This window comes from Columba livia, chromosome 24, assembly GCF_036013475.1.
Source record: "Columba livia isolate bColLiv1 breed racing homer chromosome 24, bColLiv1.pat.W.v2, whole genome shotgun sequence".
In the NCBI taxonomy this organism is placed as follows: domain Eukaryota; kingdom Metazoa; phylum Chordata; class Aves; order Columbiformes; family Columbidae; genus Columba; species Columba livia.
Genome location: NC_088625.1, coordinates 1,264,597 through 1,284,587, shown reverse-complemented (window position 1 = coordinate 1,284,587; position 19,991 = coordinate 1,264,597). Strand labels below are relative to the sequence as shown.

Genomic DNA, 19,991 nt, shown 5'->3' with positions numbered 1-19,991 from the left:
CTCCAGTTTCTCTGTAGCCAGCCTCTTAATTGCTCACGTTATTGTCCCAGAGCTTTCCGCAAAGTGGATGAAGGGAAGGGAAATAATATTTTGTTGTTCTTGCATTTAATTCCATCCTACTGCTTTCGGTATTGGCCTTTCGGTTAACGGTTGAACCTGAAGCTCAGGAGGTGTGTTTTCAGTTTCCTGCTGGTCACAGATTTCCTATAGGGAAGCACAAGGCACGTCACTAAATCCAATTTGTCGATGTGTTCAGCTAACGTCACTTACCCTGTTTCATCTGTTCAGATTGTGTGCTGTCCTGGGCAAGGCCCATTTATTACTGTGCTTTTCAAAATTACTGAGTTTGGTTCTTCTATGCAGTCTGTTAAAATAATAAGGACTTTGGGAAACCATATTTTATATTGGCAATCATCACCAAGAGCAAACTAGAAATACAAAATAATATAAAGGAGGATGCTGAATTACACTACCTCGCCAGTATTGCTGATGGAGTGCAGCGGGATCTACGCAATATGAGTTGTATTTAGGTGCAATGATATGTTTATCTTCATTAGATTTATCAAAATGAGCTTTATACCCTAGGAACAAACTGGCTGCTAAATGCAGTGTCTTCCCCTGATTGTCCTACCTGACCAGGATCTCAAAGGCTTCCAAGAGGACTTGTTAGATAGCCTCCTCTTTATTTCCCTTCTCTCCTCCCCAATGGGCACAGCCCTTCTCCAAAAATAGCCGGTGCTGCTGTGCAGATGGTAGACATCTGCAAAATAATGCAGCATCTTACCTCATCTGGCATTGCTCATGTTATCACCACAGGCACAGAGCCAATTACGTGTTACCTAACAACTACCTTGTTAGAGACGAGACTTCTTCTGCGAAGAGAGCTAATACCACGCATCCAAGACACTGCCCTAATCCTATTTTGACAGCTTGATTAGCATTTGTGCTAGCCTAAGACCTTTTACCTATAAGCGTAGCTACAACCTGCCACATCTTTTAATGCGAAATGCTTTGTATAACAAGCAATGCCCTGCAAAGGGATGAAGTCCCTGTCTACATTCTGTCATTGAGCGTTCAGGAGATTATTTAATATTACATTAATTTGGATTGGAGATTTATGGTACAAGAACAGCAGTGCTAAAATCTGAAGGAAGGATTCATCAGGCAAACCTTCGGGAACCATCATATGGATTGAATGGGCAACGGCTGCGTTGGCATCACTTGGTGATTCTCACAAGTGAATCTGGCCCTATGTGTGCTACCAGAATGGCTACGGCAAAGATTAAGATACTGATGTGCTGCCAAAATACTTAATGGCTGAACTTAAACACTCCGAATGAGGCAACTACCCGGATGTCCCTGGCTAGTCGCCTCAAATCAACCTGATCTGATTCCAGGGTATTATGTATCCCAGAGCCTAGATCCCTCCTTTGGTAATAAAGCAGAGTATATTTGCAGTTCAAGAACAATGATTTTGCCTTGACAGCAAGAATGTTTCAGGATCTTTTATTTCTCACTGCATTTCCATCTTAAGACCATTATGCAAAAATAGAGGCATTGCTTTCCTCATATTTTTAACCTATCTACAGTATTTTTAGAGAAGCGTAAGGCTGAAATAACACAAAATCAGAGACAGAGATTCTATTGCTAGCCTCATTGTTCTATGACTTTAATCTAGTTGCAGCTAAAATGTTGAGGAAACTGAAGGTGATACTGAAAGGCAGGAGAAAACGCTGCAAGTTGCAGTTCTACAGCTGGTGATACAACTGAACAAGTTGTAGGATGACAGAGGACAAAGCCTCCTGATCGCTGTTTAAAACTAGGGTGTAAGTGACAGAAACGAAGGGGAACAGTGAAGACTGCCGGTGGGACTGCAGTGCAGATGGGTCTTCTCCAAAAGTTATAAACGTGCACTGTGTGCCAGGTAGGAACCAATAGGAAAATTATTTGCAGGGCTTCTTTAATGCTGTGTTTTCTTTACACGACAATATTTTCAAATCTCTATTTATTATCCATTAGTCTACTTTGTCCTTCTAATGAAGACAGATGTGTGCACTTCAGTTACAACTTGCACCCCTCCCCACCCATTGCATTCTTCTCTCTACCACATCACCTACTTGTACAATTTTCTTCTACAGAAATGGAAAGCATGGCCAGATGAATATTCTAGAGCCTTGGCTTGAAAGGAATCACCTCTGCCCTCTTCAAACGGAGCAGGTACCACTCTTGAGTGTTCCTGGCAGGCATATTTACACTTTTTAAAAAATAAAAGCAGTTTGAGGGCTGGATTTTTCAAGTTAAGATAACCTTTTATTGCTTGCTACCAAAGGGTTAGCCAGAGACACCCTAGCGCTTCAGCCTCCTCTATTCTAATTTTACATATACTGGTTTTACACGTGCATTACTCCACATAATATGGTGATGAGTCTTCTAACTAACATTAGTATAAATAAAAGCAGAACCAGGACAGCTGCTCTTTTAAAATAGGTATCAGCGATGGCTATGCTATTATTTAGAGGCACTGGGTGATGGATGTGCTTTAAATGCCTTGGCTAATCAAAATACTTAAATACAAGTGATACCATGGGAAGAGTATAAAAGAGCAGGCAATGCATCCTGATGTATTCTTTACAGCCCCCTTATTTTCTGTGGTTCTGATCAGCGGATATCAGCAGCTATCGTGCCCTTTGATTGCTAGCTGGGATTAAACCATGGCAACTGGATAGATTAAAAAGGTTAAAGTGAGACATTTACTGCACACTGGAAGTGTAATGATCTTATATATGGGAGCATAGACATTGAATTGCAAGTTTTTACCTCCAAAGATGGAAGATTTCTTTCACTTCCAAAGCTACATGGGAAGTAACTGCCAGATAACTTGTAGGAACGCCATTAGATCGTTGGTGACACTTCCGTTGTGAGTCAGACTGACAGGACACCTTCATGGAGTGTCTTTCCCTGGTTAACAGCACTCACGGGTGTATTTTCTTAGCCCTGCAGACGGAACAATCACCTGCTCGCACAGGTGCACAAAGCACAACCGCAGAGCAGCACGAGTGCTGAGGTCAGCGCTGGAGTTTGTTCCAGGTATGGAGATAGAACACATACAATTTAATGCCAAGATTCTGTATTTCTGGATTGTCATTTTATCTCTCCAATCCTGATGACTTCATCTTCATTCTTGTGGTTTATGACATCACTAGAAGAGCCTGCACAGTTTCGTGAGCCATATTGCCCAAAGGAGGAAGGGGAGATACCAGTATTTTTTTCTTTATTAAGATTTCCTTACAAAGAGAAGAATATTTTAAGGGACTATACTTGTATTGCCTGTCTATGAAGAAGAATATTGATTTGAGGTGCATTTTGCATAGTGTTATTATCCATCACAATCAATATCTACACAGCATGGATTAAGACTCTGACCAGAGATCCCATTGGAGTGCGTTTGCTCAGTGCGCCACCCATGTGTGCCCATTTTCTGTAGCCTACAAATAAGTGATAAGTCTACTTTGTGGTTTATAAATCTGGATCTAATGTCTCCCACAGCAAATCCCAAATAATTCTTTGCAGGCTGCCTCTCCTTAATGACGCTACCTTAAGGGGCATGTTGATGAAAATAATTCCCGTTGCTTTTCGATGATCAGCAACATACAACACCTGTCATAGCAACGGTTATTACTGGCCTGTTGCATCAGGTTTGGATCTTGGGATTTGACCTCGGTAGCGATTTTAGATTGTAGATTTTTCTTCTCACAGACGGAGCACAAGGCATCGCTGTCTGCTGGGTTATCCCTTTCTAGCCTGGCAGCTGAAGTCCTCTCTTGACCCCACACAACTCTTTAATGTCTTAGAGAATTTCCAGTGCATCCGGTAATAATCCTGCCTCAAACGCCCACCAGTGAGCAGTTATGTCAGGAGAAAGGCAGTGCCAGCTACAGACAGCGTTATTCTACAGCCTTTGTATGACATTGAAGCTGCACCTACCCTGTATGGTTAAAACCCTGGATCGCTCACCCTCACGTTTGCATAGTTGAAGTAGCGTTAATTTGAATAGATACAATTGCTGCTGGTTCTAAACCCGGGAGAAAACCCAATCCAAATATCCTGGTCGCTTTTACGGAAAGTACCCAATGAGGTCAATAACTGAAACTTGCATTGCCATTTTTTATTTGTGTGTTTTCCCTTTTTATTTCATAGATTGAGGAAAATAAGGGAATGAGCATGGCTCGCACGTGTCAGTTAACGACAAAACAGGGGCAATGTTTCAGGTAATGTACTTAGAACACCTCATTCAATTTGGATATGCCGGATGTGCTTGGGACCTGTCTCTATTTGACTTTGGTCATAAAATCCACAATTTTGTTTTAAAATTATTCAGAAGCTTTTTGCTGTTTGGCTGATTTGTTGTTTTTTTTTTTTAAGATGACTGAGATTTCATGGAAAAACATCACTGGTGGCTCATAAAAAATGGACAGTTGCATCTTATCAGTTAGTGTTACAGTTTCCTCATTCAATTTATAGTGACCTGTGCACTGCCATGATCTCTTATTATGAATGCCATAAATGTGACTTTTATAAGGTGTTTGTGTATCTAGATGCTTTTTGTAGCAGGGAAAGCAATGGACACTTGTGTTAGGCCTCTGGGAACTAGAACTAATTCTACAAACTATTTCTGACAGTACTAATAACAGTACGACAACTCGGCCTCATAGGAAATGATTGGGCACTAACCTGGCTGAGTGCAAAGGAGTTGGTCCTACTGCTCCGGGTAGAGACTCAGGAATTCCATAGTGCTTGAAATTCAGCTGGTGGAGCTGTAAAATGAGCACTCCCCGTCAGGCCATGTTTTGTTATCCTTTGGGGTCACTCTTTGTGGGGCAAACCCATTGGGACAGCTGACGGCAGAGGGGAGACCCAAGGAGAAGCAGGTGGCTTGCCACTATGTTCATCCACGTTTGTCAACCAGCAGTTGAAAGGGTGAAGAAACAAGGCGGGAGTCTTCCAAAATGTTCTGGTTTGATGGGTGATGGAGATACTGCCTCTCTGCTCTGAAACAGCTCGTTTATTTAATCCGCTAAATTTGTGTAGTAATTTATGTAAACTCAGTGCGCTCTTTCTTATAAGAGGGAAGGTATTTAATATGTGCCCAGAAATCGGGTTACTAGTTCAGGATAAAGGATACTCTTTCTCCTTGGAGCTTTTATCCCAAGCAAACACACCTGGTGAGAGGTTGGCTTCCTATTCCCAAATGCTCCGAGCCAAGCATCCGTATGACCTGAAAAACTTCAAATTAATATTGGCATCTTCCCGGCTGGGTGACCTTGTGTTGGTGGGGGTGGAACACAGAGCTCAGGAATGCGCGTCTGCAGGAGAGCGGGGACTGGTGTGAAGCTGGGGGAGCAAGAGCGAGTTGAGTAATAGCACATGGCACGGCTGAGCAAGGTTGCTCTCTGCAGATAATCAATCCAGCATGGGGCCATGGGCTAGGCAGACCAAAGGAGCAGAGGAGGCATGTTTTCAATCACACTGCAATAAGTGATTTTGTTGTTTCTTTCAGAGAAGGATTTTTCTAAAATGAAAAGGGGGAAGGGATTTCTCAAGCAGAAAAGGATAAAATAAAAGAATATGATCTGGCCCGGAATGATCCTTTAGACCACTAACAGCAAAATACTGGAACGGATTGACTACATTAAAATATTGTTGGAAATACCGTTATCAATTGTACTCAAAGGGTGTTGGTTCTTTATCTAAGCTATCTTCTGCTTGGCAGTTTTCTGCTAGTGAAATGCCTGTGGCATTAGAAGTCCTTACATGTTCACAACTACTCCGGGTATTCTGAATTTCATTCTAAGACAGCAACTACAATTAGCCACCTAAGCCAAATTATTTTGCATGTTGTGACGAAGATCTACTTCAGCTGAAGTGTTTTTCTCTAATACTAATGGAATGAAAACACAGACGGTGTGCTATGCATGGATAAAATAAATGCTTAAACGTTCATTTTTTCCTAAGAACTTTCTTCCCCTTGTTCACAGATCCCAGAGCAATACTGCACGCAAGTAATGAGGGCGCTCAGCAGTTCCTGCAGTATGGGAAGGTACAGGAGGAGCACAACAACCTGAAGAGGCTTTGTGGCTTGTAGTGTAAATCTAGTTAACAACTGGCTTTTTAGCTTTAATTATCCTGGACACCCAGTACTGAATCGACATCGTCTTTTATACTGCGCCTGAGTGCGCACTGCCTCTCAGATCTTCAAGTTGCTGCTGTGGGTGTTGGTGTAGACAACAAGCTGAGTGACAAGATATTCTGTATGTATGTGCAAACACACATGGAAGTCGTTAGCACAGCTCTGATGTGCTGTCAGTGCGAGCTGGGGGTGGCTGGAGGATATCTGCGGAGCCGCGTGAAGGGGGGCTTGGGAGAAATGGTCCGTAAGGCGGGCCACCTTCCTGCTTCAGAGCTGGATCTCCACGGAGCATCTCTTGACTCGCAGTTCCTCCCTGGCTTTTGCCACAAGTCTTGGCTGTGACAAAATGGTGCCTGTAAAAACTCCTGCCCCTGGGACTCCGGTGATTTCTGAGCAAGTTCTGCCCCCTCATGCAAAAATGGAACAAAAGATCACCCCCAAGAGCAGGGGATTGATAAAATGATGTTCCCCTTGCTCTCTTCACCTTGCACCTGCCTCCCCGCAGATATGCTTTCGGCCAGGCGCCGGCCAGACCGGCACGGAAATCGCTTCCCAAATTCCCGCACGCCAGTTGATTCGTTAATTTAATTTTTGGCAATAAGCTAGCCCCGAAGCCGCCGCCGCCGCCCTGCCCCGAGTGGGAGCGCCCCCGAGCCCCTGGCGGCTCCGCCGCAGCCTCAGCGCCGGGGGGCTGCCGAGCCGGCTCCGCGCCCCGCAGCGCCCTCTGCGCGGGTGCGCTGCACTATTTGAGGCGGGCGCGGGTGGAAGAACACGGCGGTGTCGTCTGCCGCGCGAGAGCGGCGGCGCAGGGATCCGGGCCGCGGTGCTGAGGCCGCCTGTCAGTCAAGGCGGCGGTGCCGGGACGCGGCCGGGGCGCAGCCGGCAGAAGGCGGTGCGGGGAGCGCGGAGCCGGAGCGGCCGGCAGCGGGAGCAGCGGCGAAGGGAGACGGGGGCACAAAGCGGAAAAAATAACCGAAGCGAGCTGCGTTTCTTTCAGGCTGCAGGAATAGGCTATTTCACAAGCGGCTTTCCCTTCCCTAGCTGGCTGCGATGCTGCTAGCCACCGTGCTGCCCTGGACGTTGTTTTTGCTTGGAGCCGCAGGTACGTGCGGGGCCGGGGCGCTGCCCGGGGCTGGGGCGAGGTAATGCCGGGACCTGGTGGAGCGAACAATGGGGTCGGGCAGACCCCGCCGCCCCTGCGCTGCCGCTGGGCTTGTGGGGGAAATAACCCATGGTGGGGTCCCCCCCCGAGCCGCGCCCGGTGTGCGTGACGGGGTCGCTGATTCGTGCACATTGTTCGCTGTCGTGGAAGCCGGAGGGGAAAGATGGCTCGAGCTGTGCGAATTTGACAGGAGAAAGCGGAGGGGCGGGTAGGTGGGAAGGGTGTGAGCGAGCGGCTTGATCTGCGCTCCGGTGCTGCCGTTCCGCGGGTGCGACAGGAGGAGCGGCTCCCCCCGCGGGAGCCCACCGGGCTGGCGTTTCGGTGTGCTGTGAATGGCAGACAATGGAGATGGGCAAAGAGGAGGCGAGCGGAGCGGAGTAGAGAGGATGCTACGTGCGCTGTGTTAATGGTGTCGCGGTGCGAGGAGGCGGTGGGGTTTCGTTGTCGCGTCCATTTCATTGTGAATATTGAGGATGCTACTGCGCTACGCAGCGATGTCCACACCCTCCCCTTGGCCGCCGCCGCCCGTCCGCCCTCATTCCTGCAAGCGGTGCATGTGCCGGGCAGAAATTGCAGCGCGGGGAGGGGAGAGATGCGATTGCAATTGGAGGCGGGGGTTAGAGCAGCTGTGGGCAAGAAAACCAGGGAAAAAAAAACAACAAAAAAACCGCACCAGCAACCAAAAAACAACCACAAAAAACCCACCACCACCCAGAAAGCGGAGGGGAGCGGGGCGGCTGGCGGTGATGGAGCGGAGACGGGCGCTGCGGGAGGGCGGGGGCGGGGGGCTCCGGGCGGGGGCGCGGGCCGCTGCCGTTAAGGGAGTGGCAGGCGGCGGGGGGGGGGGGGGGGGGGCTGGAGGGGGCGGCCCCGCGCGAGCGCGGCCGTTAGCGCTCGGGTCACCAACGGCCATAACGGCCCCGCTGCCTCACCTGCCCGGGACACCACAGCCCGGGTGGGCGCGGTCCGGTTCGGGCCACACCTGTGCTGACACCGCCCCCTCCGCGGCGTGGGCCGCCCCGGCGTTCCCAGCGCCATCCTTCAGCCAGCTTCGTCACCCTGGAGCCTTGGCGCTGTCCTTATCCACGCACACTGCGAAGTGTTCCCCGGGGCCTTCTGCGCCCACTCTTGGCTACGGCTGTTTCCTCCCTGTCCTACAGCTCACTTCCCTCCCCTTTGCAAGCATTTTGGCCTAAAGCACCAAGCCTGATTGTCCCTGTTATCTTTACCTCCAAACTGCCGTTGCCTGTACTTCTTGCATTCCCATCTCAGCTCATCATTTCATAGCTACTTCCCAATCACTGCTCTTGTAATGCCAGTGAAGCTGGCTCTCTGTCCGCATCCCTGCTCTCTTGGGGTAGCTCCTGTGTCCTTGCAACGTACCCCAGGGCACTACTCATTCACATCACTGCTATTACAAACCTTGCTGCACAGTTTCTTTTCACCCTTCGCTTCGGTTCTGTCCTTAACTACCATAACTCCTCATTGCCTCACTCCTGTACAGGTGATTCCTTATCTCCTTAAGCAATTAACTCTGCTGTAGCTGAGTCTGCTAACAGAGTACCAATTGCTGTTCTGTCGTGGCTCTGCTCCGGCTCCCATCATGGCGGACCATTGCCACCAGTGTGCCAGAGTCTGTTGCCCAACCAAGACACCTGTTTAACATCAGCACAACACCCGTTCTTAACACCACACAGCTCTCCTGCGTCATACGCGCTACTATATAGCTTCTCTTTATTATAATCTGAGAAAAATGCATTACTGCTTATTAGAGGGTGTGTATGTAACAAATAAGGGGGACTTGGCGTTCCGTTTTCGGCACAGCTCTGCATCTGGCTCGGCCACGCCCTCTAATCGCTATCTCTGCATACATTCTTAATCTCAGCTGTTCTAAGATGCCAGACTGCTATCTGTGGTGCTGTTCTGTCGCCTCTCTGACACCTTCACACGGGCTTTCTCGGCCGTGGGAGGGGAGAATAAAGCGTTTTTTTCAGGGAAAATAGATGGGAGTAAGCAAAGAAGAATTATCTGCGTATCATCTGTTGCCCCACTCAAACGCGTGTTTATCCAATAATAACAATTATGAATTCATAGAGTGCCTAGGGAGCTGCACAGCTGGAACCGGACTGTTAAATCAGCATAAAATGGAGAACAAAAAACCCAAATAAAATATTAAAAAGCTAGAACAAAGCAGCAACACTGTTTATGGTGAAAGCAGCACCGAGCACATAGTTAAGCTTTCCATGCTAAAGGATGCTTTGGTCTGCTTGTACCTTTTTTTCCCAGCTGACCTCACCACACTCTGATGTGGGGGGGAGAGAGAGGCTCTTGTTTGTGGTTTTGGAAGCTGTGATGTTGAAGGAGATGTCAATGAAAGAAGGGGAGCAGCTACAATGATGCTAATAAAGAAACCCTAACTGCAGCTTTACAGCGCCTTAGGTGTAAGAGGAGACACGAGATAGATGCTTATTAGTGAAGAATCCCTGAAGAGACGTCTAAGTAATAGTTACATGGAAGGTTCAGAAAAAAGAGCGCCTTTACATCTTCTAGAATAATCCTACATTCCATGGCCTGTGGTAGTGATAATTTATTTAATCTACTGTTAAATTATATGAGAATGTTTTAATTTAGAAGCTGATTTATAGACACAGCAGATGGCTCATCTTCCATTTCCATCCTGAGAACTATGGTTTCTTAAATAACAGAGTATTTTGTATAAGCTTTATCCTCTTGACATGTGAACTTGAAGAGTCCTGACTTCTGAGGTTTTCTGGGGGTGTTTCATGTGTGTGGTGTGGTTTTTTTACATTTGATGTAATAGCAATTTAATGAATACCCTGTTTTTAAGTGTTAAAGATTGTGGCTGCTCTCCAGACTGAAAGTGCCTTCACTTTCCTTGGCTCATCTCCAGAAACTTATTTTAAGGATAGACTCTTTTTGCCATTGGCTATAAGTGATTGTTTCTTGTTGATAGAGGATGACATGGGCTTTTGGGTGTTTTGCTTGCTTTTGGGCGGCGGGAAAGGGGGGTAATGCCGTGGATTTGCCTGGTCGGGCTGGCAGGAAAGCAGAACCAATTGATGGAGGAGGGAGCGCTGCATCTGCTGCCATCAGTCTTCGAGGAACGGGAAAATAGCTTTAGTAAGAGACAAAAGCACATTTATCTTCTCCTTTAAAAGGCCATCCTGCATTTTTACTCATTATTAAACACACCTGGTGATACTATTTATATGGAGAATGCACAGTTCTGGTTTTTCATTGGTTTTCTCGCGGGGCTTTGGAAGCGCTGGTGTTGCGGGGCAGTATGCTTCAGTATGGTTTGATCTGTCAGTAACAATTCTAACTCAAAACTTGCAAATAGTAAGACAGATATTGTGAACTTCTCTAAACGCACGTATAAGCAGACCGGGAGCAGCTGTTGTCTTTGCGAGTGTGTATTGTAGCTTTTATAAAGAGAACAGGCAGAAAATGCAAGTAGGGGCCATGACGATGTTCTTCAGGTGCAATGGAAAGCTGGTGTCACTTTTGGTTTCCCATTTCCATACCCCGAGGAAGATCTGAAATGTGAGATAAAATACATAAACCGACTAAATTGTAAATATGGATGTTTGAAAACATTCACAAGCAAAACTGTATTAATATCTTTCTACAATATCCATCTGTGACAGGGCGAATGTCTGGGAGCAACGTGGCTGAGGGGGTGTCTGTAAGAGAACTACGGCCCCCAGGCGTCTCCGCTTTGCCGAACGTGCCCTTTGCGCATGTTTTCCCAGGGCTGATGTGTTGGTTTTCATCGCAACACTCAAGTCCTGGACGGGAGAAAAGAGCCACCAGGCAGATAGACTTTGAGGCAGAAATTACAGAAGCAAATTTGAAGGTCAGCTCTACGCTGTCTCTGGTTTCTTTTGTTTAGGAAAACACATTACCATGGTTTAAAGCCCTTGCTGATGCAAAGGGATGTAAATGAGGTGGGTTTGGCGGCAGTGCCATTGTGCCCTTTCAGTTCATGGTGTTGAAATGCAGCTGCTCATTAGGAACGTTGCCTTTTGAAGTTACTGCGAGAGCCAAGGGGCGGGTTTTCGGTTCCTTGGGACACGTTGCACTTCTGAGTGTTGAGGCAGTCGCTGCTGAGTACCGCAATGAGGCTTTCCTCTGGTTTTTAGTTTGCGATACGGATGCCTAAAGAAAGTAGAACAGATAAAAATCGAGGATAAAATTCAGATTAAAATAATTATTTTGCTCACAGTGGAAGTGCTTTCCCTCTATCTAAGACGATGATGGGAAGGCATAGAATTGCTATCCATGCAGTGAGTCATACTTGCGGCTTCTAGACCTTCCAAGGACAAGAGACAACGGGCACAAAGTGGAATGCGGGAAATCCCGTCCAAACGTAAGAACACAGGTCAAACCCCTTTATTTTTGTTGTGAAGAGGGTGGCGGAATCCTGGCGTAGGGTGCCCAGAGAGATTGTGGAGCCTCTATCCATGGAGCTATTGAAACCCCATCTGAGCAGACCTCTGGGTAACCTCTTGGAGCTGCTTCCCCCTGTTGGACTGGATGATCTCAGGAGGCCCCTTCCAACCCCAATTCTGTAATTTCAGTACAGCTACTGCTATAAAATACTTATAATAGACACTTACTTAAGTATTTAATTTACTTTTTCATTTTTGCTTATGTTAGATATATGTGTCAAGGTTGAAATCTTTAAGACAAACAAGAATGTTAATTATTTGCTTACTTGTTGATGCTTAATAATTTACCACGTTTGTTAACTCAAAAGGCCTTTCCAAAGACCTGGCCGGGAGTGTTTAAACCTGTGTGAAAAGGTTGGGAAGTGTATGAAATCAAGGGTTGGAGTAAGAAATGGGTCGGTTAACATATTCAGTCTACATTTTGAGCTCATTTGGGACAGGTGGTAATATATCGGCACTCGAAAGGTCCTTTCCATAGGAGAATGCTGGCTGAGTTGTACACAGAAAGTGCAGTTGACCAGGTGATAAATGATGAGAAATAGTGCTGAAAATTGTATACAATGGAAACAGAAAATCAGTGTCTTCGGATCTGAATGGGCCTTTCTGGATGTCTCGTGCATTCTCTCTCTTACCCCAAAAGCAACTATATAAAAAAGTACTTTAAGTGTTACTGGAACTGCAATATATTCATACAGAAGTTAGTTAAATTGTTACTGAAATTAGTTTGTAATACTGTAAACTATCTTGTTTTGTATTAAAAAAATCCTCTAAATATTTATCTAAAAAAAAGCGCAGTGAGGTACTATGGGTTTAAATGCAGCCTTTTCAACGTGCAGATTGATATACCTCGAGGAGTTGAAAATTCAGGTTGTTTTTTTGCCTTCATAGCTAGCATATTCAAGGCTGCATTTAAATATGATACAAAAGATGAAGAGCCAATTTGGTATTGTTTACACAGTATTGGCAAATTGGCCTTGATGTGTGGTATTATTGCATAATCTCATGTTGAAAATAAACACTGGAAATAATTGAAGAAACCTCAGAATTTGGAAATGCTTGTTGGTGGTTCTTCACATCCACTAAAAAGCAGGCTGCTTTGCATATTAATCACCCTTTCAAAGGAAGTTTGCCTTATTTGCATTGTGCGTGCACTGAGGAGTCCCATAGTGTGCCCGAGAAAAAAGGGGGGCGGGAGGGGGGAACTGGAATTGTTGTTCTCAAAAGGGTTTTTATTCCATTCAAGTGGAAGGGCTGAATGCGGGAGAATTAGCGCAGTGTTTTGTGGAAGAACGGTCCCATTTGGTCACTGCGTTTCATGTGGAGCAGCCCTGGCTTGTAAGGAGTCGAACGCCCGGGGTGGGGTGAAGAGGGGAGTGACTCGCCATTGTGTGATGTAATCTGCAGGATGCAAGATAATCTCAATTAGATGTACAAATACTCCGCATCATCGGGCAATTAGTATTTAAAATAAAATATTGGTGAAAAGTTGAGTGTTTGCCTTTTATGAGTACGGTGGCCAAAACTCTGGGCCCCAATACCTTTGAAAAACACGTGGAAGATGTAAAGATTGGGGGAATTTTCAGGATGGGGAAGTTTTGGAATGACAACACTTTTTTTTAGGCCTTCGTCATTGCTCTGGCAATGTGGTTTGACATTACTCCAGCTGTTAACACGTCACCACACATTGCTCCGAAGTAATGTGTCTTGCTGCCTTTGCCTGTTCCCTGTCTGTCCTGGCTGCAGATGCAGGGAAGGTGGGCTTTGCTGGGACTTTGACATCAAACATCCCTGTGTAATCATGGAAGGTGCCTGACAGTCTCAACAAAACCTCGGAACGTTTTGTTCTGAGATATTGAAACCTGAACTTCAGGGAATGATGGAGCTGTTTCAATGAATGATAGCTCTCAAGCTATTTTGCTTGGTATTCTAAATGAGAAGATGTACAGATAAAAGGGGTGTGTGTATATGTTTAAAGTACAATGTACTGGGAATGTGATTTTGAAAGGAGCTGCGGCATAATGAGTAAGTGTTGGCCTGCAAATTGAGTCTGTTTGCGGTGGTTATGAGAAGTTTCTTCTCAAATTTAAGCAGAAGCTCCTGTGTTCCAGTTTGCACCCATTGCCCCATGTCGTGTCACCGGTTGTCACCAGAAGAGCCTGGCTCCATCCTCCTGACACTCCCCCTTTCCATCTTGATCCCCATGAATGAGTCCCCCCTCAGTCTCCTCTTGTCCAGCTCCAGAGCCCCAGCTCCCTCAGCCTTTCCTCACACGGGAGATGCTCCACTCCCTCCAGCATCTTGGTGGCTGCGCTGGACTCTCTCCAGCAGTTCCCTGTCCTGCTGGAACTGAGGGGCCACAGCTGGACACAAGATTCCAGGTGTGGTCTCCCCAGGGCAGAGCAGAGGGGCTGTGGGAGATGGTGTCAAATGCCTCACTCAAGTCAAGGTGGATCACGTCCACCGCTCTGCCCTCATCCATCCACCTCGTTATGTCCTCGTAAAAGTCAATGAGGTTGGTCAAGCACGGCTTCCCCTTGGTGAAGCCATGTTAATTTCCATCTCTGATGCATTTTAATGATAGGTGCCTTAATATTTAGTCATTGAATTGTTGTGCAAGCTGTGGCATTGTTATGATAACACAATACACTGATACGGTGTCCTCCTGTGTATACTTTCAAAGCCCTATAAATAACCCTTTCTAAAACTTCCTCTCTAGCTGTGAGTATAAATAACACTTAGCAACGTGCTTTAAACGCTCATTTTCTGCAGTTCAGGATCTGGCATGCAGAATGCATGCTCGCAGTATTGGCTAATTATAATTTTTCAAGAACTTCAAATTGTGTTTTTGAATATGTTAATACAGAGAGAAACAGTCATCAGACACTTGTGTATACCATTTCGGAAAAATATAATCAACAGCTGCTTGTCCAAGTAATATATTAAATTATAAGCCTGCAGAATTCAGAAGAATGGAGTACTGTAACTGTATTGCAGTTCCAATGTTTTCAAAAGATAATCCTTTACAAGTATAACGTGCTTTTAGGGGTTGTCAACAGACATGCAGAATCACTCTATAGTCCCTAAATCCTTTTGGAGTTTAATTTCTTAATGATCTGTAGGATGCAACTTGAAGGCGTTTAGCTTTTATTATATTCTCCCTAGTGGCTGGTATTCGATAGGAAAAAATAAAGGCATAGTAGAATACTCTTAAGAAAATACAATTTGTGCGTGTGGATCTTAATCGAAGAAGTAACAGATACTAAGAAATGAAAATCTTAATGAATACTGTGAAGAGGTGTGAATCCTATTTGGCTTTTCTCCCTACTGTCATCAGTCAAACTCCGAGCGGTGGTTCCTCTGTCGCTTGTCCCATGGTGGGGCTGTAGCTGGGTATGTACCTTGGTTCAGGCCGGGAAAGCTTCTCGAGCTGTCGTCAGCTCACTGGCGGTGGTTCTGTTGTAGCTTTTGTCTCTTCACAGCTGGGTCCGTCTACAAGAAAAAGAATGAACATTGTTTATCTCTCAGTTCTGTAGCGACCGCTTGTTTATTATTGTAGGGCTTTTGTATCTACAGCTGACTGGCTGCGGAATTGTTCCATCCTCTGTCTTTAAGCTGGGTTTTGCTTAAGAAATCTCGTTGGCTTGTAAGAAGAGGAGGAGCATATAGAATAGAGATTCAATTTCACATGGATTCACTTCCTAACTCTGACATTGGGGTTTTTTTGTGAGTGCGCTTTGGCCAGTCAGCTCTATCATTTTTCTCAATTTCTCTCTAAAATCAGTATTTCATAAAACACTTCATTTGTACAAGCAAATTTTGAGTAGTTTGGGCTTTACGGACAAAAATAACACAGAGGATGAAGTGCTGCAGCGTACGCTTGTGTTTGGATCTGGAATAAGACTAATTTTCCGCTTCAAGCCAGCGTGAACGTTGGCTCTAGATTAGGGGTATACTGCGAAATCTTTCTGTTTAATGGAAGATTTTGTCTAGATACTTGGAAATGAGTATTTCTGTTCGTAGGATGCCTTTATTCCTAGCAAAGTGTGGTTTGTTTATGCTCATGCACTTGTCCAGTTTGCTTTTGTGTAGCATCGGTCGTGAGGAGGTAAAACCTGCACTAAGCGTGCGTGCAGAGCTGTTGTCCGCATCAGTCGGAGTCGTGTCACCTGGTCTGAGGTACCATACTGAGGGATCCTATCGAACGGGCACCTTGTCAACGTGATTGCTGTGGAAGGTTCAGAGGGGTCACTTGGGTAAAGATGAATGGATTTCAGCAGGGCAAACTTTGGCCTTTTCAGACAATTGCTGGGGGAAATGCCATGGGCAAGGCTGCTTGAAGGCAAAGGGGCCCAAGATAGTTGGTTGGTGTCCAGGGACTGTTTCTACCGGGCACAAGATCAGAGCACCCTGACATGTAGGAAGTCAAGGAAGGAGCCGGGAGACCTGCGTGGTTGAACAGGAACTGCTGGGTGTGCTCAAGTGGAAGAGGAGAGTTTATAGATCATGGCAGGAGGGGCTGGTCACTTGGGGACGATATCAGGCTGTTGTCAGAGGGTGTAGGGAGGCAACTAGGAAAGCTAAGGCCTCCTTAGAATTAAACCTGGCGAGAGGGGTCAAGGACAACAGGAAGAGCTTTTTCATGCAGTGCAATCCCCCCATGGAGCAGGAACACCCAGATGAGGTGACACAGGAAGGTGTCCAGGCGGGTTGGAATGTCTGCACAGAAGGAGACTCCACAACCCCCCTGGGCAGCCTGGGCCAGGCTCTGCCACCCTCACCCCAACAAGTTGCTTCTCATCTTTCAGTGGAACCTCCTGTGTTCCAGTTTGCACCCATTGCCCCTTGTCCTGTCACTGGTTGTCACCAAGAAACTGGAAGCTGGAAAGCTATTGAAACAATATCTGCAGTATGTTTACCTTGTATTTTTCCTGTGCTCTGTGCATAGTCACAGGGCAAACACACTGCAAATATTTATCCTTTTATCAATAACAATGAATTGTTTGCTTATCAACAATAGTAGAAATAAACTTGTTAGACACAAGCTTGTTGGTTTCGTGCTTGCATCATTTTGGTAAAATAACAACTTGTAAATGACAAAAATCTAAGTGCTGTACTGTTCTCATAATAGCAATAAATGAAAGCAGTCGGTTTCTTTCTAACATGTACACTTAGGTTTCTGATAACCCGTCTCTCTGTTTCAGTTCTGTCCACCTTTTGAAAATGCAAATCCCCAAAGAAATGACTGAGTATGCCAGTTATCTACTGATGGAAGTCCTAGTGTATTCTGATTTCAAAGCTTATTCTGGTTAAAAGAAACGCTGTATTTGGAGAGTACTTGTTTTACGAGATGCACAAATGCAGTTGTGATTTACTGTTTGTTGGGACATACAGTAGTACCTGCAAGTATTAAAACATAAAGGATAAAGCTATTTCCTTATCAGGTGAATGGTTTTATCTTATCTCCCTTTTCTTGAGGGCTGCAGTGAGCAGGTCCAGAAGAATTCAGCTGAAGTGGCGAGTGAAAGCAATGCAGCTGATTCCCTTGGAATTTAGCGCTTTAAATGGATTAGAACTAAAAATATCTCTGCCTGTCATTGCATCAGGCCCGGAAGCATTTTAAAGTATCTGCATTTACATATTTGATGTAAACTTTAGAAGTGTTGCGCATTTGAGCCAAATGGCGGCACGGTAAATGTCAGCTCTTTGGCTGCCAGACAAATGCCGTTGTACTTGCCGCCCATTTCTATAGGTGAGATCCGGTCTTGTTATCTCACAGGATGCTGTGGGCAGCGTGCGGTCTGAACGCGGGATAACAATACTGCTTTGTGCACGGTCCAAAGCAGTTCTGGACATGAGCGTTCACTAAGTTAATGTGCAGTCTGCTGGGCGCTGTAGCAACAAATCCGAATCTTAACAGAAGTAGAGAAGCTCATGTGAATGTTGCTTGACCTAACTCACAGATGGGTGGATTAATGATAATACTTTTTCCTTCTGTATAGCAGGTAAATGATCTTGATGCCCTTGCAGAGGGCCTGGAACAGAGAAACACATAGTCGCACAGTAATAGTACATAATTTTCTTTAATAAGGTGCAATGATATTGCTATGTTAAACCTCCCTATGCATTCTTATTTTCAAAATTGCTGGATAAATAGTTGTAAATCAATGCAATATTGTTTCCATTATACCAAATATTTCTGTTGTGGTTTTGGCCCGTATTTGTTGTAACCGCAGGGCTATTGGCTGCATGTTCAGTAGCTCTAAACAGGAGTTTCTGCTGATGTTGAAGAGTATTGGTCTTTATTTGTTGCTTCTGCAGTCTTCTAGAAGTTGAGGAAGGCTCAAGTGCATGTTGTACCGATGTATCTGGTCAGCAGTGCGCGCTGTAGGGAAGACTTGTCCAGTTGTTTCTGCTTTCATTCATTTAGATGTTTGCGGGGTCATGAATACCAGCCAGGTGTGATGTGGGAGCTCCGGCCAGGTTAACATCTTGAATTCCACTAGGTGGCACTAATTTATTGTTCTGTTGATCAAGTTGCTTTCTCTGGAAAAAACCCTAAATTCAGTTTGTGTTTTGGAACAGGGAGCGTATATAAGACAATAAAGATCAGTGGTACTTACCTATGTATCTTGTGTATACACATATATCCTTCATGACCTTGTGCTTTTGAAGTGGAGTAATGGACTGATATTGTGGGCGGGACAGGCAAATCGTAAGTGTATTTTTTAAATATTTAGAACTGTCAAGGTATATCAGAAGAAATACTTGCCTGGTGTTTGGGTTTTTATCTGCTTTGCTTAAACATCCTCTGCCAAGACAAGAAAGCTGCGATGGATCACTGCAGGCAGTGCGCGATGGACAGCTGGGTTTGCCATAGTGGTGTCTCGAAACATCTCGACATTGAGAAGCTGGGTCTGACAAGGAGAATAAAGGAGTATTTCTGGTAGATTGTGATTGTACAAGTATGGCTTTGGGTAGCATCAAAGGGATTTCAGTGTGATAGTGCTGAAGGGCATGGGTGTGACATGAGCATGTTTTATTCCAGTGCTAAGGACAGAAATGGCAGTGACAGTTTATTTTTGTGAAGTTGATACACTAAGTTCTCAGTGATGATCCCTGTGTCACGCTGAGCCAAGCTTTACGTGCGCTGTACAAAACAACAACCTAATCAGAGGAGCTGGACTGGTATGTTCCCTTGCCATCCTTGAAAATACTGTTCCAAGAAAGACGGTCAGATTAGTCTTCGACTCGGTTAATAACTGACCGTTTTTGGGAGGCTGGGAAGAAATTTGCCTTACGGTTGGTAGACTGTATGGCAGGGACAGCAAGCTTTGTAAAAGCTGTAGGCGTTGTGTTGATTGGAGCTGTGGCAGGGTAGAAACGAGCCGGTGAGCTCAGCAGAGCTCAGCGTGCAGTAACCTCATCTCTCTTGTCTTCTCTTCTGCATTGGCTGTGCCATCAGATACTGCCTTTGTCTTTGTAGATGCCCAAGTCCTGGTTTCGAGGACGTAGGGGGGATTATTAGGATGCTATATGAGGATAAATTTTGAGTAAGGCTTTGTTCTACCAAACAGTACCTTCTGTTCTTTATCTAATCTTGTTTTCCATCAAGCTGAGGAGGAGTTAGAAGCAGCGCTGCAGTTTTGCTTCTCTTGACTTTGAATCCAGAACTGGTGGGTGTTTTAATGTGGCGCTACACGAGAGAAGCAGAGCTTCTCTTGTCATCTTGGTCTGAACTCAAGAGCTCTCGTGCTTACAGAGTGCACACGGGTCCATCTCCAGCCTCCCTCCCTCCGCAAGGTAAAGGCTGCGTGTTTCCTCTGTCTTCCTGACAAGTGGTTTGCAAGCGAGTGGCCCTCCAAAGGAAACAGGCTCCCCATTTTGCCATTGACAATATCTTCTCTCTGGCCTTTATTCGAAGGGACGAAGTTTTTCAGGAGAACCTGGAGTCCCAGGGAGGTATAAAATCTGATAGTAAACCTCCAGCCATTTCTCAGTATTGTACGTGTTGAATGATTTATACCGTCAGGCTTCCGATCCTTCAGTTCTAGCGACGCAAGGATTTTCCTATGAGTTGAAATGGCATGTAGGTAAACAGTGTAAAAATCCCACAACACGTATCACAAATCCAGTCGTAAATCAGCCAAAAAAGGGGAAATTTACTGAAGCC

General features: G+C 45.5%; 1 protein-coding gene and 1 long non-coding RNA gene across 12 annotated transcripts in view; both read left to right on the top strand.

Moving 5' to 3' along the window:
* Positions 1-6,162, top strand: part of LOC110357574 (uncharacterized) — a 38,729-nt gene extending 32,567 nt beyond the window's left edge. The window contains exons 3-6 of the long non-coding RNA XR_010467877.1: positions 2,139-2,217; positions 2,993-3,087; positions 4,198-4,268; positions 6,036-6,162. This is a non-coding gene — a long non-coding RNA (uncharacterized LOC110357574). The remainder of the gene's footprint in view (positions 1-2,138; positions 2,218-2,992; positions 3,088-4,197; positions 4,269-6,035) is intronic.
* Positions 6,163-7,032: 870 nt separating this feature from the next.
* NCAM1 (neural cell adhesion molecule 1) overlaps positions 7,033-19,991 on the top strand; it is an 83,739-nt gene continuing 70,780 nt past the window's right edge. For 4 of the 11 annotated variants that reach the window (XM_065040221.1, XM_065040220.1, XM_065040228.1 and 1 more), the window contains exon 1: positions 7,072-7,289. Coding sequence is in view for 7 of the 11 variants with exons in the window: in XM_065040222.1 (XP_064896294.1) it covers positions 7,238-7,289 (52 nt within the window). In the remaining 4 variants the exon portion in view is untranslated. Of the gene's footprint in view, positions 7,290-11,465; positions 11,740-19,991 lie in introns of those variants that run through there. The other 7 variants (XM_065040225.1, XM_065040223.1, XM_065040229.1 and 4 more) reach the window with 5 other exon arrangements.